We start from the raw sequence: 17,609 nt of genomic DNA, 5'->3' as shown, positions 1-17,609 counted from the left end.
GCAGCGTTGCTAGGCAGTCTCAGCACAGCCCCCCCACCGATGGACCCCAAGGCCAGCACAAGCCTCCACGGGCAGCATTCCCAAAGCCCACCAAGTTCAACGCCCCGCCCCCGGTGCCAGCCACTGTCCATCCCATCCTACCCCATGAGCAGGGCACCCAGGACAACCCAGTGCCCATCCATCCCACCTCGTTTCGCCCCGTCCCGCCGGGACATCCAGCACAGTTTCACCTCCCGTCCCGCCTCGCCTCGCTTGCCCCCGGCAACAGTCGCTGTAGCCCTTCTGCACGCCCGGGCTGTGCTCCGGTCCGCAGCGCAGCCCCGGCGGCCCGACTCACCAGAGCAGCTGCGGCAACGTCCCTGCCAGCGAGCGTTGCCGTCAGGCGAGGCGCCGGGCACCGGGTCGGCGCCGATGCTCAGCGCCCGTCGCTCACGGTGCGCAGTGCATCTAGCGTTCGCACCGCAGTAAAGCATCCCGCAGCCCCGGCGCGCGGCACCGGGAGCTCGCCGGCAACTCCTAGCAAGGCCGAACCGCCGAGAGCGGGTCCCCACTGGGGCTGCCCCGCGGCGGGAGCTGCAGCCGCACTGATCATCGCCCGTCGGCCACCACTTCCCGATTTTGCGGGGCAGGGCGCGCCTGGCTACACGGCACGGTCCCGGCAGCTCCTCGGCCCAGCCGGCCGCCCCGCGGGCCCTGTGAGCCTCATCCTAGGGCACGGGGCCGCAGGCAGCGATGGCAGACCGGAGACTTTTATACTTGTGAGTTACCACCCAAGACTCCCACTCACATCTCCACAACTGTCGGGACACAACCCTGCCTTGGCAGGACCAACGCAGGAGACCGGCCTGGCCCCCGACGGGGAGGTGTGCGGGGAGAGTGATCCTGCCTCCCCAGGGTTTTGCCCCGGGAACGGCGCCCACTCCCGCGCCGGGGGCGGAGCACAGAACAGACCCTACATCGGTCCTGACGGCAGCCTAGACCGGCCGGCTGCGAGAGCCGCTCCCACGCTGGGTCTCCCTCGTCCCTGCAGTTCTGGCTGTCCACGAGCGGGCGGCAGCGCCCCCTGCTGGCTCTGATACGAGTCAGGCCACATTAAGGGAAGCAGCAGTGGGCAAGCTCCGGGCGCGGGGCTCTGCGGCTCATGAGACCCTTTACTGGAGCATTTTTGCACGGAGCTCGTCTCGACGACAGCGGAACCTCCGCCAAGCTCGGTAGCCTTGTAGCTTGTAACCTCAGGCGCTGGCTACGGTACCGGGGTCTGAGCCAGGCCAAAGCCAGGCTAGGAGACCTGCTTGTGTCTGCAGTGGGGAATGGAGGAGCATCATCCGGCGTGTCCTGCCGGCATGTTACCCCACTTCCACATTTCTCTCGTGGGATAAGCTTCCTGGTTCCCGCTGCCCCGACCAGCAGGTCCGCGCCTAGCCACGACACTCGGGCAGGCCCCGCACTCGGCGGGACGAAGCCAGTCGATGCGGTGGGGCACCAGACAGGAAGCGGGAGGAAGCCCAGGGCGACGCCATGGCTCGCAGACAAAGCCGAGCCATGAGCCCGGCCCAGCAGAACCCGATCCCCTCCCGCCCCGCTGCGGCCCCGGAAGGGAGGAGCGGAGTCGCCGCAGGTGGCCCCGCCCAGCCCCCCCAGCCCATTGGCCGGAGCCGGCGTGACGCGCGGCGCGGCGCCCAACGGGGAGCTGCCACACGGCAGATCCGGCTGGAGGGGTGGGACATCCGGCTTGTGGCCCCCGGCGCCTCTTCAGCCGCCGCTACCGCCGAGGAGGGATCCCCGTGCCGCCATGTCCGCGCCCCGGCCGCGGCCGACTGCGCTTCTGCTGCTGATCCCGCTCCTTGCCACCGCCGTCCGTGCCTCCGACGTGGTGGAGCTTAGCGATGCCGATTTCGAGAGTGGCCTGGCCGAGCGTCCGGGGCTGGTGCTGGTGGAGTTCTTCGCGCCCTGGTGAGGGGTGGCCCGGCGCAGTCAGGAGCGGTGGGACCGGGCCCTGTGCGGCGGCGGGCGGGCGGGCGGGCGGGCGGAGGGACCGGGGAAGGGTGGGGGCGGGCCGAGGCCTTCTGGACAGGCCTAACACCGCCGTCCTCCCAGGTGCGGGCACTGCAAGCGGCTGGCGCCGGAGTACGAGTCGGCAGCGACCAGGCTGAAGGGGATCGTGCCGCTCGTGAAGGTGAGGACCCGCCGCGCAGCCCCTGCCGGGCGGTGCTGGCCCGCGGCAGTTCGCGAGTGGATGGGGTCATATAAAGGCTTTGCTGTTGCGGTCGGCCCTTCGCGCCTTCCGTGCGCGCTTTGGGCCTGGCTGAGGCGTCTCGGGGCTCTAGCAGGTTCGGCCTTTGTGAAGACTCAGACCCCAGGGAACGATCCGGAGGCGAAGCCTGCGCGGCTGCTGCCACGCATTTAGCGTGTAGACCATAAAATGGGTGTGGAAAGAGAGCTTGCCCCGGTGGGAGGAAGAAGCCTTCTCTGAGCTCTGTAGTGTGGGGCTAGCCTAGGTTATGGGTGTTGTCCCTTAACTTAGAGAGCAATAGTTGCTGTCCACAAGCTTTGTTTTTCACTAGAAGACCTATATGGTTTTACCAAATTTGGGTTTTCCTCTCCATTTGTGGGAAGTGACATGGGCTCAACACTCTGGTCTCCTTGCCAGCTGAGTTCAGCCTCTGTTCTCTAGGTGTTGTAGGAACTTCAGCGCTGATGAAATGTTGAGAACCATTGGTTTCTGTTCATCCTGTCATTCATTACAAGAATCCACCCTTTCTAGTGAGTTTTTGTGTGTGGTCTGGCCAGAGTTGTAACTATTTAACATTTCTAGTGTTCCCCAAGTTATTTTTTGGATACTGTCCTCATACTCATGTTGTGTCCTTCCCCAGTCTTGACTCTCCACCTTGGAGGCTCTACCTTTTTGGATGCTTTGTGCTGGACCCTTGTATTTTATGTGAAAGCATAGCATCCCTGGTTAAAGAGCCAAGAAGTTCTCAGATGCTGTAGACCTTGCACATGATAATGGGAGCAACAGCAAAGCTGCTTTCTGTTGTGGATTTGGGTGCATGGGTCACTGAGTGTCAGCATTTCTCTCCCTTTAGGTTGATTGTACAGCAAACTCAAACACTTGTAACAAGTATGGAGTGAGTGGATACCCCACCTTAAAGATTTTCCGAGATGGAGAAGAGGCAGGAACCTACGATGGGCCCAGGACAGCAGGTGAGAGCTTGCCGGCAAGTGTCTGACTTGCCAAAATGGTGCTGGCAGGCAGAGCCATGTGGAATGGACTCGCATCAGGGATGCCTGAGAGAAGGTTCACACCCACACACACTGCTTTTGCCCGTTCCAGAGCTCTGAATGTTTATTATCCCTTAAACCTCTCTTCTAAAGGTGAAGGTTTCCACGTTATCTCTAGTTTCTAGTGGTGTCCTTAATGGGCAGTATCCGGAAAATGCTGTGAGTTGGTGATGTGCTCCTTCAGTTCACCTCCTGTTTGTTGGATGGGGGAGGTGTATGGATCCTGCAGAAACAAACTTTGCTTTGAACATGCCTTGTAGGACTTTCTGTTAATCCCTTTAACCGTTTTGACTTTGTTTTAAGATGGGATCGTCAGCCACCTCAAGAAACAGGCAGGACCTGCTTCAGTGGCTCTCAGTTCTGTGGCTGAGTTTGAGAAGTTCATCAGTGATAAAGATGCTTCTGTAATTGGTAAGTAGGTTCAGTACAGCATGGGAACAGGCTTTGGAGGGTGTTCTTGGGGCTGTGCTGTGGAAAGGTGAGAAGGAACTTCACAGGCTGGAGCAAGGGAAGTTCCAGCTGGACATAAGAGTTTCATGATGAGAATGATAAAGCCCTGGAATGCGTGCCCAGAGGTATTTCGAAACAGATTTGGACAAAGCTCTGAGCAACCTGACCTGAACTGGAGCTGGTCTGGCTTTGAGTAGGAACTGGGACTTGCTGACCTCTGGGGAAACCTTCCAACTTTTTTTTTTTTCCCTTTTCCCCTGTGATTCTTTGGCTATCAGACCTGGCACCACAGTGGGTCTTTTGTAAAGCTCTTTGCTCTTTTGGCTGGCTGCCAACATTTGGGTTGCTTAGGAAGTGCATTTGAGTGCCATCTCATGACACACAGAATCACAGAATGTTGGGGGCTGGAAGGGACCTTGAACAAGAAGGCTGTCAGAGTTTTAACCACAGTTTACAAGTGGCAGTGGCAGCTCGGGTGCCATCTTACAGATGTCTCTGAGTGAGTGCTGATCAGCATTCCCAAGCTTGTTTAAGTGCTATTGTCAATTGTTATCACTGCTGGTGTCACATGGTTACAGACATCTCAAGGACCAATGCCTTAATGCCCAGAGGTCACCTGCTTCTTGGCTGTGTGACTGAGCCAGGTGGCCTCTTCAGTGACCTTCTGCTGGTAGAAGGGCTCCAATAAAAATAGGAGAGAAGCTATTGAAGGTGAAGGCCTGAACATAGCCTGCAAGACCTGATCACTGCAAGAAGCAGTGATCTTCCAGTGCTTTGTAGAGAGATGCAATGTGGGCTGTACAGTGGCTGCTGCTGGGTTGGTTAGGGGTCACCATCTGTCTCTCTCCTGCAGGCTTCTTTAGAGATGCATCCAGTGATGCTTATTCAGAATTCATGAAAGCTGCCAATAACCTGAGGGACAACTATCGCTTTGCACACACCAGTGAGGACCAGTTGGTGCAGAAGTATGAGGAGGATGGAGAGTAAGTGACTTAGCACAGACATTTCTTGCTATTGAGGCAAGTGTAACAAACTCATGGACTCCAGTGGTTAACTGGATTCACTTTTCTGCACGTGGTTTAAGCTCTTGCTTCATCCCCAGCTGCCATCTCTTCTTTCTCTGGAATCAAGATAGAAGGGTACAAGGGGTTAGTGTCTGCCTCTGGGTGGGAAGTATCTCAGCAGAAGTGTTTTATTTCCTCATTGCTGCTTGTGGTGGGCTTTTGTATCTCATTGTGGTCTGTCTGAATAACAGCAGTGGGTCTGGCAGGTAGATCTAATGCAGGAGTGACACCAAGAAAGTGGACAGTCACCTTGAAGCTATGAACAAGGAATGTGGGTCGTCACCGGAGGGGTCTAGCTGCTGCCCTTGGACACCAAGGGGTACTTCAGTCTAACTCCCAATACCTGCTTCCCCTCAGGGGTATAATCCTATTCCGTCCTTCACGCCTGGCAAACAAGTTTGAGGACACTTCCATCAAGTACTCAGAAGACAAGATCACCAGTGGAAAGGTCAAGAAGTTTGTTCAGGAGAACATGTGAGTTGTTCCTCGCCAGGGCTTCTGGTAGACTGACTCCAGCTGTGTTTGGCCCTGGTACTAGGTTTCTCTAACTGGTGCTGCTGCAGTGCTTCCTGCAGAGTGTCCAGCAGAGCCGCCCTGGCCATGCTGTCTCCTGTAGGGACCACTCTCCTTCTGGGAAGTCCCAGCATGGCTGTTGGCATTTATTGTCCCTAACAACCACAATTCTGTTTGAAAACAGAACTTCCTGAGTAACATGCCAGCTTTGGCCTGATTTAGGTCAGATGTAGTCACTGGTGTTGAGCAGTGATGGATCAGGTGGCACACAGATGTGCAGGGTGTTCCTTCCTCGGGTCCTACTGATCCCTGCCCTTTAGCATTCCTGGGTGGGAAGCAGGAGAGTGCTGCATTGAGCCCGTTCTGGGCTGCAAAGTGGAAGCTGCTGATACCTGTCTTGTTGGTAGCTTTGGCATCTGCCCACACATGACTGAAGACAACAAAGACTTGATCCAGGGGAAGGACTTGTTGGTGGCATACTATGACGTGGACTACGAGAAGAACGCGAAGGGATCCAACTACTGGCGCAACAGGTACGGGTGGCAGGGTCAGTCAGCTGCTCACTCACTCCTGTGTCACTGCTGCTTGTAGCTCTGGTGACAGTTTCTCATCTTGCTCCTCTATGAGGCTTTTCTCTCCCAAAAGTCTTCCAGGTGAGTTTGTAATTGCAACTGTTAGGGTGGCTGCAGAGCCCAAAGCAGGAACCCAAACTGCAAGCCTACCTGCTTGCTTTTAGACCTTAAGCAAAAACCTTCTTATTGATGCTAGGTGGGTTTTCCACTGGGTGAGATCCTGGTGGCTCTGCTGATGGTTGTGGATGGGTGGAGGATGAAAACGCCACTCTTGCCGAGACCTCATTAACAGGCACAAGCTTAATCCTGTGCTTCTTGGTACCATTGTTGTAGGACTTGGCTATGCAGAACATATCCCTGCACTGAACTTCAGCTTGAAAGGTGTTCTATAGTGTGGAAGAAAACGTTCAAAGGAGTCATGGTTTGTGTTGTTGGGTTTTTTCCCCCCTCAGAGTAATGATGATCGCAAAGAAGTTCTTAGATGCTGGCCACAAACTGTCCTTTGCTGTTGCTAGTCGGAAAACCTTCAGCCATGAGCTCTCAGAGTTTGGTCTGGACAGCAGCGTGGGTGAGGCTCCAGTTGTTGCCATCAGAACTGCTAAAGGAGACAAATACGTCATGCAGGAGGAATTCTCGTGAGTTCTTGAACTTGGCAGTTACCTCTCGCTCGAGGGACTTCCGTCTGGGGGTCTGTGACCATTTCATGCTTCCTTGGCTTGGAGGAAACAGAAAAGCTGGGTCTTCCAGCTGGAATGAAATGATTGATGAGTCAAACTCTCCTGAGAGGTTTTTCCTGCTCTCTGGAAACCTCGCAGCCCCTCCTGTGAATTCTCAGTACAAGTATCTGGTTGTTAGGAGCTGAGATGCATTAAAGGGCAGAGGGAACAATTGTGTCGCAGTTATCACAGTATAACTAAGGTTGGAAGAGACCTTGAGGATCATCGAGTCCAACCTGTCAACACAGACCCCATGACTAGACCATGGCACCAAGTGCCACCTCCAATCTCCTCTTGAACACCTCCAGGGATGGTGACTCCACCACCTCCCTGGGCAGCACATTCCAATGACGAATGACTCACTCAGTGAAGAACTTTCTCCTCACCTCGAGTCTAAACCTCCCCTGGCACAGCTTGAGACTGTGTCCTCTTGTTCTGGTGCTGGTTGCCTGGGAGAAGAGGCCAACCCCTTCCTGGCTACAACCACCTTTCAGGTAGTTGTAGAGGGCAATGAGGTCACCCCTGAGCCTCCTCTTCTTCTTGAGGAAAAACTTCAGGCTCCTGGAAAGCCTAGACCCTAGAATGGGGTGTGCAGCCAGCCTCCTGTCGAAACTCTGAAGGGCTGCTTTGCCCTTGCGCTGAGGTGTTCTAGGCCAGCCCCAGGGTGATGTTCTCAGAGGTGCAGGGTGGCATCTGTTCTGTGGGTGGAAGGAGCTTAAATCAGCCTTGAAATTTTTCCTCTCTTATCCTGTTTGGTGATGGCTCTGAATTGTCCCTTTCAGCCGTGATGGAAAGGCCCTGGAGAGATTTCTGCAAGATTACTTTGATGGAAACTTGAAGAAGTACCTGAAATCAGAGCCTGTCCCTGAAAGCAATGATGGCCCTGTGAAGGTGAGCACTGAAGAGGCTCTTAAAGGGGGTGTAGGAGCACTGCAGCAGCTTCTAATCTCACACCAGTGTCTTGTGCTGCTTGGTGGCACCTTGAGAAGAATCCCTTCCCTTGTGTTACAGTTTCCTGAGCTGGGGAGAGGTTCAGTTTGCAATTTGGGTTCCCATTTGTTCTGTGGAGTCCCTTGAGCCCAGCAGTGCAGGATCACCCAGGAGTACAGGGGTCATGCAGATCTACTCTGACCTCTGCTGCTTCATGGCATGGCCCTGAGCTGGCTATGACTCTGCTGTTTCCTATTTCTTACCTTTCATCCCTTCCAGTAAATTCTGCCCTTAGTGGAGGTGTTGGATAGCCTCAGCCAGTCTGGGGTTAAACATTAGTGATTTTGTCCTCCTCCTGTGAGGATGCCAGATTCAAACCTCACTCACAGGTGGCACTGGAACCTATGACAGGTTTTTTAACTGCAAGTGGAAGATGTCACAGCTCAGTGAAGTATTTGGTCATTGTGCTGATCAGGGTGGAGGTGGGATTGCAATGTGGAGCCTGCTGTCTGCAAACAACTAACCTGTGTTATCTAACATTGCCAGGTGGTGGTTGCTGAGAACTTTGATGAAATTGTTAATGCAGAAGACAAAGATGTCCTTATAGAGTTTTATGCACCCTGGTGTGGCCACTGCAAGAATCTGGAGCCCAAGTACAAAGAGTTGGGGGAGAAGGTAGGTCTCTGGGACTCTGACAAACATAAACTAAACACTCCTGCAGGTTCTGTGTCCAGCCTTCACAATAACAGGCATAACTGTGCCTTCTGAGGGCTATGGGGTTTGGCACCTCCTGTAGGTGCAGAAGTTAAGTTGGCAGCATCTGGAGTGTGGTAGCAACCACACTGGTGGGTTTAGCCTTTGCCTTTCACTGTGGCATACAAATATTCCCTGGGCTGGGCTCAACTGCCAGAGTTCCTTTTTGGGTTTTGTTGGTTTGGTTTTTTTTCCCCTCTACATTATTCTCATCTCTCATCTGGTGACAGGTGACACTGCCCTGCCCACTTCACAGGTGGGGCACATAAATTGTTCTCCTGGCTCTGAGCAGCCTTCTGCTCTTTGGCTGCCAGGTGCTCTCCTTGCTGAGCACTGATTGTCCTCACAGCTGGTTTCCCGAGGTGGAAGGTGAGCAGGTGCTCAGGGATGACACCAGAGCTGAGAGTGTGTGCAGCAGACAGGTGGCTGAGGAGGGACTTTGTTCCCTGTGCACCAGTGCAGCAGAAGTGAATTGTTCATTTTTGAGCATCCCCTGTGCACTGTCCTGACATCACTGTCTTGGATGTGTTGGTTTGGTGAATTCCTGGTGGTAGCTGCCATGGATTGGTTACCCATAAGTTCTTTCTACCCACAGCTCAGTAAAGACCCCAATATCGTCATTGCCAAAATGGATGCCACAGCCAATGATGTGCCTTCCCCATATGAAGTCAGAGGGTAGGTCCTGCTGCTGTTACACCACTGTGGCCTTGCTAGAGGTCAGATTCCATCTGACCAGCAGCCACATGTCTCATGGAAAGGGTGGGTGCGGGTGCTGGGAATGTGATTGCTGGGTATTTGCTTAGCATGAGGAAACTGAGTGTGAAAACAACACTCCTCTGCCTTGCTTCTCGGTGATTCTGCTGTCCTGGCCACATCTGGGAGCCTGTCTTGCTGCTGTGATCCTGTTCTTGGCAGTGTGAGAATGGTGCTGGATGTGCTTTTTATGAAAACAGTTGATGTCAGCTAATGCCATGGTTGTGGCTGGGCTTTTGGAGGCCACACCTGCTGGCTGAAGAGCTGCTGCAGCTCTTGCTGTGTTAAGCTGAGGAAATGTGGGGTGTGAAACCCCTCAGTGAGGGCCAGGCTGCTGGTCTGGAAGAAAACCACCTGAGGAGCTCAGAGGTCTCCCTTTTCTCCATAGCTTCCCCACCATCTATTTTGCTCCAGCTGGAAAGAAGCAGAGTCCAAAGAAGTACGAGGTGAGTGCTGCTTTACAAGGAAATGAACCAGCATCCAGGTGTCCTCCTGGTGCTGAGGCTCTGGAGCTGTGGCACAGTTGCTGTGAACTCAGCAGCTGTGGTACTGTTCTGCCCAGTGCTACAAACCCAGGGCAGAGCTCCACTTGCAGCTGCTCTGGTCTCTTGCCTGTCTCCCCATTTCCCCTGCATCGAGGGGTAGCCCACAGGGGTATAGACACCACTTCACTGTCTGTGCTTTCTGCAGGGTGGCAGAGAAGTGAGTGACTTCATCAGCTACTTGAAGCGGGAGGCTACCAACACTCCTGTGCTGCAGGAGGAGGATAAAACCAAGAAATCCAAGAAGAAGGTGAAGGAGGATTTGTAAAGCACCCACTTGCCATCTTGTCAGGATGAGCTCTGTGTGAATTGGGGAAGCACTGGGCAGACTGGGGGCAGTTCTGAGTTGTGGAGAGCCAGTGGCCATGTGGACCCAGGGGACCCAGCTGCTGTGTCTAGTTCTGTTTAATTTCCTGCCGTCTCTTAGCTGCACTGTTGTGGGGCCCCCCAGACTGGTTTGTTTTGTGGTTTGGGAGGGGGTGGGGGGTAGGGTTATTTTCTAATTTTTTTTGTACATTTGGAGAAGTGAAACAATAAAATGACCCCCTTAAGACCAAAGTTCCATGTCCTGAGAGATCTGTTGGACTTTACACCGGGATCCTGCTCTTCACAGACAGCAGCGGTTCCTAGCTGCAGGTTGTTTCCTTGGATGAGCCTCATGCTCCTAAACATGAAGCTCAGCCTTGAGCTGGGCTGAGCCTCCTCAGCTCAGGATTCCTTCCAGAGCAGCAGCTGTCCTGGTGGGGGTTGTGCTTCAGGTGCTGCATTTACCCAGGTGTGAGGCCTAGGGACTCTAGTGACAAATGTATTTGCTGTTTGTGTGCTGCCTCTGATTCAGGGGTGGGTGGGACCTGATGTGGATGCAGAAGCTCAACCAGTGCAGCAGATGGAGCACCCTGGTATGGGGCTCACTCCACAGTAAGCAAGCAGCAGCAATAAATCTGTTCCTGCAAAGCCAAGTGGGTGGGGGAGTGCTGGGGAGTCCCACATGCTGGGACGGTGCTGGGGGAGTCCCCACAGCCAGCAGGCTTGTCTGTGGCTTGACTGGCTGGCACAGTTCAGACCAGTTAAATGTGAGGTCATTGCCTCACTGGGTGGGAAGCAGGTTGGTTATTGTGGCTTTCTCTTCAGGAGGGGGAGGAACAGGATCCTGTGCCACAGTGAGGTGGTGCAGGCTCTGAACTGTGTTGGGTGCAGTGCTGGCTCTTCTTGGCCCAGGATCTGCTGACTGGAAGGGTCAGAAGCAGGATGGTGCAGGAGCAGAGACATGCTCTAGTTCTGGCTCTGCATTTCCTGGCTGCCTGGGAGTGCAAGTGAGGATCAGCAGGCTCTGAGGCTGTGCTCTAGCAGTTGCCATGGCAAGAGCCAGTGCTGGCTTTCTCTGTGGATCCTCCCCCACCACTGCGGGCTGTGTTCTTCCAGTTATTTATTGCTGCCAGAATCCTCTGGCTACAGCAGATCATACAAGGCTTAGCACATGGTCCTCTCTTTCCAGCAGCTATGCAGTACAGGAATTTCTTCCTCAGGTGCATCAGTATCTTAAAGCACAACTACCTCTCTACTCTGCTGCTGGCTGCAGGGACTCTGAGCCCCAGAGCAGACATGGTGGCTCCTTGGCAGGGGCTTTGTGTGTGATATTGAGGGGTCCTTGCACCTCAGGCTGGCATGACCCTGGTAGCTGGCTGAGACTTCAGACTAGTGCAAGAAACAGGCTGCTGCTAACTACCTTCTGTGAACCCAAATGGGAACACTGCTTCCTTGCTGGCCAGGGTAGGGTCTGGTGTCAGGCACTGAGGAGGTGGGGGAAGCTCTTCTAGTCCTTGTTTTACTCCTTAGTCTGTGACCAGACCTGGTGGCAGCTGAGCATGAAACCGGAGTTCAGTTCTTTGCAAATTTGGACCAGAGCCCTCAGTACCAGACCAGGAGGGGTGAGGGGAGTACAGGCATTGTAATGCCTCTGGCAAGAGGGAGAAAGAATGGCAGAAGGGTGTTGTAGTGCTGTTGGCTACCCAGATACTCCTTACTGTGTGCTACAATTACTGGAGCTAATGAGGCTTCAGATGAGGAGAAACAGACATCTGAAGAGAGATTTGTAGTTAGCAAAGGTGAGTGACACAGGGCTTCGTCTCATGGAAAACTGATGAGGGGGCAGCCACCACTTGAAGGTTTGAGTAATGCACTCACAGGGCTGTTTCGTTCTCAATAAAGGGAGTTAATAGGTGCCTAGCTTTGCCCTTTCCTTTGCAGCCCAGAACTGCTGCCTGTAGGTCTCTTGCCTTTCACTTCTTATGCCAGTTTTCTCTTGGCTTATGTCACTGCTGTGAGCATCCAGGCTGTGCTGCTCCAACGTGGTACACTCTGACCTGCTCCACCAAGCAGAGGGAATGGAATCTCCTGCCACCACCAGGAAAGCTTGTCCTCCCTGGGCCTGCAGGAGCTCTGGATTAGAGCCCTTTGCTCTTGGCAGGGTCTGGGGCTGGCAGTGCTGTGTCACTTTGCTGAAGCCCTTGGTGTGAGGGGCAGTAAGCAGGCAGGGCTGTGCCATCCTTTATCTGCTGCTTCTGGAGGTGAAGCAGGTCCTGTCCCTCCTGAGAAATCCAGCTCTGCCAGGCACTTCTGCCAGACAAGCTTGCTCTGCCATAGGCTTGTCCTGGGCCTGCATTGGGATCCCATGTCACAAGTTCACAGGGCAGCTTCACCCTCTCTGCTGTTGCACCATGCCAGGGGGTGGCAGAGGCACATTCCAAGCTCTGGACTGTTTGGGCTAGGGGTGAGGGAGGGTTTTCTGGGAAAGAGGCATGGAAAGAAAGCCAAATGCTTTTGGGATGGAAGAAGGTTCTCCCTGCACACACATCCCCCCGAAGCTTTCTTCTGCTCAAGCCCATGAGTGCTTACCACCCAGAGAAGGCTTCTGCATGTGGCCTGAGGGCAGTGTGTGCTGCGGTGTGCTGCAGAAGTACCACATAGGGCTGAGGGTCTGTGCTCCTGGCTCCTGGGACAGCAGAAACAGGAGACTAAAGCTAGGGAATGTGTCTGTAAACAACAAAAGCCCAAGAAGCAGAGAGGTGGATTGGTCTTGCCTGAAGGCCCTGCTCTACCTGTGCTGCAGCTGCTGCTCTTGGGCTGTGACCCCTGGGAAGTCCTCCATCCCACCGCACAGCTCTCCCACTACCACTCCTGCCTTTTGCTTACTGGTGCAGCCTCAGCTCTCTGCGTGTGTGGAGCTGCTGCCCTGACCGTGGTGAGGAGGAGGCAGTGCTGGGGGAGAGCAGGGCCCCCAAGCCCTGGCTTGGCAGGGAGTAGTACTCTGGGTGTCCCTGCAGGGACCGGGAGCTCAGCGTGACAGGCGCGGGAAGGGCATCAGCTACAGGTCCGGGGCCACCGGGAACCACGAGAAGGGCACGACTGGTGGGAGCCAGTAGCCCGGGGCAGGGTTCCTACCATCCGCGGCTGACCCCGAGACGGTGTCGCCGACACAGCCCTGAGAGCGGAGGGGCCGGGGGACTGGGGCATCCGTCGGAGTGACCAGGGCTCGGCCAGCCGCACCTCCATCCCTGCTGCAGCGGGAGGCTGTGAATATGAAGAGCTGGAAGGGAGTCCCGGGGCATCCCGGAGCCTCCCGGCACCGCTGGCGGCTGTCAAGGATGCGCCCCCTACCCCGAGCCTTCACCTTCCCTGGGGCGTGCTGGATCCACTCCGTGGTGTAGCCCGCCGCCCCTTGTTCCCACCGCTGGGAGAACTGCGGGGACCCGGCCCGGGGGAACTTGACTCGTTCTTTCAGTCTCCCGGTCCCCAGAGCACTTACCTCCGGGCTGCCTAGTTTCCCCATTTCCCGCGGTCCCCTCAAGTTGTGCCTGCCACAGGCTCCCCCGTATCCCTTGGTTGTCCCTTAGTCCCTGCAAGCGGCGGCCGCTCTGTCCTCCCCGGTCCCTCCCAGTCCCTCCCGGTCCTCCACCCTCTGGGCCATCATGAGTTCCTCGGTACCCTTGTTCGCTGACAGTCCCCTCACTCATTCCCCCGGCTGTCCTGGAGAGCAATCACGGCCCCGTCGTCCCCTGCAACAACGGCCACCGACGACTCCCGCCTGCACCCGGTTCTGCTGGTACCGGAACAAGCTCCTCATGGGCCCGGAGTGTGGGACCACGGCGGGCGGACGGCTCCAGGCCGCTCCCGGGTGGCAGTGGCGGGGCGGGGCGACGGCGGCGGGGGTCGGCCTGAGCCGGCTATTTTTGCCGCCGCCCTGGGCTAATCCCCTGAGCGGCTTCCCGGTATTAAGTAACGGCTAGGCGGGATGCGCTCGGCGGCGGCCCCGGCCCGGGCAGCCCTGGGCAGTTGCGGCGCGGCGGAGCCCACGGCGACGTGCCCGGTGAGCTGGCGGCCGCAGCCGCCCGCCGCTGAGCGCGGAGGAAGTCCAGACTGAGGCCGGGTGGTAGCGGCGGGGGACGAGCCGGGCTGAGGATTGTCATGCCGGGACCCTCTCCCGGCGGCTCCCCGGAGAGGGATGCAGGGGCCGGAAATCAGCCGCAGGGTCCCGGCCGAGACAGGAGGGTGCGATTCCTCCTGCCCCACATCACCATCCCGCTGCCGTCGGTGCGCGACGAGGAGCAGCTCTTCTACCAGCGGCTGGAGGCGTTGGTGGCTCTGGGCCCCGGCAGCTTCGGGCCGCTCTTTGCGGCCGACGGCTGGAGCGACCTAACGGGTGAGCGCTCCTGAGTGCCGGGCTCCAAGGGGTGCTAGGTCGGGGATGCCGAGCCCTGGAACAACTCTCAGGTTCCTCCACCACTCGCAGAGGACCGGCTGCTGCGGAAGCGCGTGGTTCAGGACGGGCAGGGCGGGCCGCGGCCGGGTCCGGGCCAGATGGTGTTGGTGAAGGTGCTGGGAGCCCTGGAGGACGGCGGCCTGGTGGAGCGGGACCCGCTGCTCAGCTTCGTGCCGGGCCACGGCGACGTCGTGCAGGTCAGCTCCGGCCGCAGCGCGGAGGCGGGCTGAGTGGTGCCCGATACAGAGCCTGATCAGACCTGCCGTGCCCATGTCTGCAGGCTCTGGAACTGGGCGTCCCTACCATGCAGCCCGGGGAAGTCTCCTTCTTTCTCGCCGCCTTTCCCTATGGCTACGGCCGCCCGGGCAGGTAGGACGGGCGGGCAGGGCGACTGGGATGGACAGGGTGACCAGCAGAACAGGGGCCGGAGCATGAACCGGAACCGGGGGCGGGAGGAAAAACACAAGAGCCAGAAACTGACAAGAGCTGACAGGGCTCTGAGAGGCGGAGGCAGGGCTGGGGGGCAGGGGCAGCCGGCGATGTTCCTGCAGGGAGCCCGACGTGCCGCCGGAAGCCTCGCTGCTGTTCGAAGTGACGCTGCTGGAGGTGCGGGACGACCCCGAGGCGCAGCCGCTCCCACCCGCCACCCGCCTGTGCCTGGGCTCGCAACGCAGGGAAAGGGGCAACTTCCACTTCGCGCGGGGCGACTTCGAGGCAGCGCTGGGCTCATACCGCCTGGCCCTGCGTGCCCTCGACGGCCCCGCTACCGGTGAGACCGGGAGGAGTGAGGAGGGCCGGGGCAGCGGGGCGGGGCGGGGTGCTGAGGCTTCACTTGTCCTGCAGCCCCACCGGGGCCAGAGGAGGAAGAGGAGCTGCGGGAGCAGCGTGTCAAGTGCTTCAACAACTGCGCGGCCGCGGAGCTGAAGCTGGAGAGGGCGGACGAGGCGCTGGCGTCCTGCGAGGCGGTCCTCCGCATCAGCCCGGACAACGGCCGGGCGCTGCTCCGTCGGGGGCAGGTAGACCAGCAGCCCACCCCGCCCCGCCCGCAGCCCGGCACAGCCCCGCTGCTCGCCACCGCGGGCTCTTCTCTCCGCAGCTGCTGGCGCAACAGGGCCGAGACGAGGAGGCAGCTGTAGATCTGAGGAGAGCCCTGGAGCTAGACCCGGCGAACAAGGTCCGAGCCGGTAGCGCGGTCCCGCAGAAACTGGATACTAGAAGTATTGGGGCGAGCGGGGGTCCCATAGGAGCCCGGCTCGAGGGGCACCAGGGCTGTCGTGGGGTGCGCCCGCTCCAGCCGCTCTGCCATCCGCAGGTGATCCACGCCGAGCTTTCACGGCTGCTGAACCGACGGAGCCCCTCAGACCACGCCGCCCCTTCGGAGCCCCACTATGGCTCAACGCCGCCACCTTCTCCGAGCCGCGAGTGCGTAGGCGTGCTGCCGAACTGGGGCCGTCGGGGGCAGGTTGTGTGCGTCCCGACTGTCGCTCACAGCGATCACTCCCCGCAGGGCCCCAGCACCGCCCGCAGCGGAAGGAGAGGCGTGACTGGCCCCGCGGCTCCCGGTGCCCACTCGGACGAGCATCCCCGCCGTGGATGGAAGAGAAGGTGGACGGAGAAAACTGCGCGCCTCGTGGGGTCCCCGTGGCGCCCAGTGGGCATTGGGTGAAGGGGAGGGGAAAGCTTCGGCCCGGCCCGCCCTGGCCCCGCGCGCCCCGCGGCCGCGCCCCCTAGCGGATGAACGCCGCTCCGGCGCCTGCGCCCTGGCTTCCGGCTTTTTCGCCCCCGCAGGCAGAATGGCAGCCATAGCCCGCGGCCAATCAGGCGGAGCCTAGGCAAAGAGGATCACCAATAGAAGGGCGGCAGGGGGGGGTTCTGTGCGGGGATTGGTTGTGCCGCGCCCTTAAAGAGCAGCGCGGGGCGGGGCGCAGGGGGGGGTCAGTGCGGGACGTGGCGGCGGAGCGGAGGGCGGGAGGCAGCGGCGCCATGACCCGTGAGTGCGGGCCCGGCCCGGCCGGGCAGGGGGAGCAGAGCCGAGACCCACCCTGCGGGCCGGGGCCGGCTTGGGGGGTGGGGGTGACGCCGTGACCCGTGGGGCCAGGGCGTGGGCTGGGCCGCGGGGTTGGGCCTGGGCCTGGGCCGCGGGGCCGGGCCCCGGCCCGGGGCCGTTCTGAGGCGGCCGCGCCGTCGCAGGCGGGAACCAGCGCGAACTGGCGCGGCAGAAGAACCTGAAGAAGCAGAGCGACTCGGGCAAGGGCAAGCGGCGGGACGACGGGCTCTCAGCCGCCGCCCGCAAGCAGAGGTGAGCGCCGTTCCGACCCCGCCGTCCCCCCTATCCCCGCCCCGATTCCCAGTCCCGTTCCCGCGGTGGTGCCAGTACCGCTGCCAGCCCGGCGACGTGCTCTCCCGCAGGGACTCGGAGATCATGCAGCAGAAGCAGAAGAAGGCCGACGAGAAGAAGGAGGGCGCCAAGTAGCCCCGGGCTTGACCGGGCTGCCGCCGCCCTGGGGCCGGGCCGCCCGCCGGCAGGATGCCCGCTGCAGCCCCGGGACCAGGCCACCCCGCCGGGGACTCCGGCAGCGCCCTGAGCCCGCCTTGGGACCGTCTCCTATTAAAGTAGCTTGTGGAGCCCGGCATGACCGTCTCCTTTCTCCGTACGCCCGGGTGGGGGGGGACTGAGGCCGGGGGTTGGGGGCGCACTGCCGCCGGGAGGCAGTGTTCGCTGCTGGGGAGGCGGAGGATGGAGTAAGCGCCGCTGTGGAGCCGCTGCATCTTCACGGTACAGAACAAAAAAGGGGCTTGGCCTGAAAGGTGTTTGTGGGCATCGCTGGGGGGTCGGGGTGCAGCCGCAGGCTGAGAATAGCATGCTTCAGAGCCCGGGGGATGGAAACGGGGGAGGGTCACACTGGAGAGGGACGATGGCTTGAGATGGAGGGACAGGGGGCTGTGGGTGATGCAGCGGTGATGGCGGCTGGGCCTCCTGCAGCTGGTGGGACCAGCAGGTGCAGGAGCTGGAGCAGGGTGAGGTGCTAGCTCTGCAGCTCCTCTGCAGATGTCTTCAGAGTGAGATTTGTCCATGGTGAGGACGCAGAGCCAGCGTCCATTCTGTTTCCTGTGCTAGGTCCAGCAGCAGTGTGGAGATGTCCTTGGGGCAATGCTGAGGTCTGGTCCTATGCTGAGGCCTTTGCTCTGACCCATACTCTTCACTTCCCTGTGGGGCCCAGAGCACTGGTGTCAGCCAGCCCCATCACTGCAGCAGGATGGAGCCTATGGGTGCT

General features: G+C 58.7%; 3 protein-coding genes across 4 annotated transcripts; all 3 read left to right on the top strand.

Moving 5' to 3' along the window:
* The first annotated feature begins 1,738 nt into the window (after positions 1–1,738).
* PDIA3 (protein disulfide isomerase family A member 3) lies at positions 1,739–10,133 on the top strand. Its single transcript, XM_068143655.1, has 13 exons — positions 1,739–1,953; positions 2,098–2,176; positions 3,087–3,204; positions 3,586–3,693; positions 4,586–4,715; positions 5,154–5,270; positions 5,717–5,842; positions 6,334–6,516; positions 7,380–7,488; positions 8,074–8,202; positions 8,876–8,955; positions 9,422–9,479; positions 9,724–10,133. The coding sequence occupies exons 1-13, from the start codon at positions 1,793–1,795 to the stop codon at positions 9,841–9,843; spliced, it is 1,518 nt and encodes a 505-aa protein (XP_067999756.1). The 5' UTR covers positions 1,739–1,792; the 3' UTR covers positions 9,844–10,133.
* A 3,709-nt stretch (positions 10,134–13,842) lies between these two features.
* Positions 13,843–16,216, top strand: LOC137443735 (peptidyl-prolyl cis-trans isomerase FKBP8-like). 2 transcript variants are annotated; one of them, XM_068143651.1, is made up of 8 exons: positions 13,843–14,274; positions 14,365–14,531; positions 14,615–14,703; positions 14,927–15,103; positions 15,178–15,350; positions 15,431–15,508; positions 15,647–15,756; positions 15,842–16,216. In XM_068143651.1, exons 1-8 carry the CDS (start codon positions 14,040–14,042, stop codon positions 15,998–16,000), a joined length of 1,188 nt encoding a protein of 395 aa, XP_067999752.1. In that variant the 5' UTR covers positions 13,843–14,039; the 3' UTR covers positions 16,001–16,216. The 2 variants fall into 2 exon arrangements, with proteins under 2 accessions (XP_067999752.1, XP_067999753.1); XM_068143652.1 differs by lacking the exons at positions 15,431–15,508; positions 15,647–15,756; positions 15,842–16,216 and having other exon boundaries at positions 14,886–15,344.
* A 49-nt stretch (positions 16,217–16,265) lies between these two features.
* Positions 16,266–16,967, top strand: SERF2 (small EDRK-rich factor 2). The gene is made up of 3 exons (XM_068143654.1): positions 16,266–16,324; positions 16,525–16,633; positions 16,744–16,967. The coding sequence occupies exons 1-3, from the start codon at positions 16,318–16,320 to the stop codon at positions 16,805–16,807; spliced, it is 180 nt and encodes a 59-aa protein (XP_067999755.1). The 5' UTR covers positions 16,266–16,317; the 3' UTR covers positions 16,808–16,967.
* Positions 16,968–17,609: the final 642 nt, after the last annotated feature.

Source organism: Melanerpes formicivorus, unplaced genomic scaffold (genome assembly GCF_026170545.1).
Source record: "Melanerpes formicivorus ecotype bairdi unplaced genomic scaffold, bMelFor1.0.p_v2 SCAF_10, whole genome shotgun sequence".
Lineage (NCBI taxonomy): Eukaryota > Metazoa > Chordata > Aves > Piciformes > Picidae > Melanerpes > Melanerpes formicivorus.
The sequence above is the reverse complement of the archived record's forward strand: the minus strand, read 5'-3'. Positions and strand labels throughout refer to the sequence as shown.

What these genes read in the sequence shown, in the direction of transcription:
- LOC137443735 (XM_068143651.1), top strand. Translation starts at nt 14,040, where the DNA reads ATGCCGGGACCCTCTCCCGGCGGCTCCCCGGAGAGGGATGCAGGGGCC. An exon ending in CGGCTGGAGCGACCTAACGG is followed by an intron (nt 14,275 to 14,364) that starts GTGAGCGCTCCT and finishes CACCACTCGCAG; the next exon opens with AGGACCGGCTGCTGCGGAAG. An exon ending in CCACCTTCTCCGAGCCGCGA is followed by an intron (nt 15,757 to 15,841) that starts GTGCGTAGGCGT and finishes CACTCCCCGCAG; the next exon opens with GGCCCCAGCACCGCCCGCAG.
- SERF2 (XM_068143654.1), top strand. An exon ending in GCCGCCGCCCGCAAGCAGAG is followed by an intron (nt 16,634 to 16,743) that starts GTGAGCGCCGTT and finishes GCTCTCCCGCAG; the next exon opens with GGACTCGGAGATCATGCAGC.
- PDIA3 (XM_068143655.1), top strand. Translation starts at nt 1,793, where the DNA reads ATGTCCGCGCCCCGGCCGCGGCCGACTGCGCTTCTGCTGCTGATCCCG. An exon ending in GTGGAGTTCTTCGCGCCCTG is followed by an intron (nt 1,954 to 2,097) that starts GTGAGGGGTGGC and finishes CCGTCCTCCCAG; the next exon opens with GTGCGGGCACTGCAAGCGGC. An exon ending in GGATCGTGCCGCTCGTGAAG is followed by an intron (nt 2,177 to 3,086) that starts GTGAGGACCCGC and finishes CTCTCCCTTTAG; the next exon opens with GTTGATTGTACAGCAAACTC.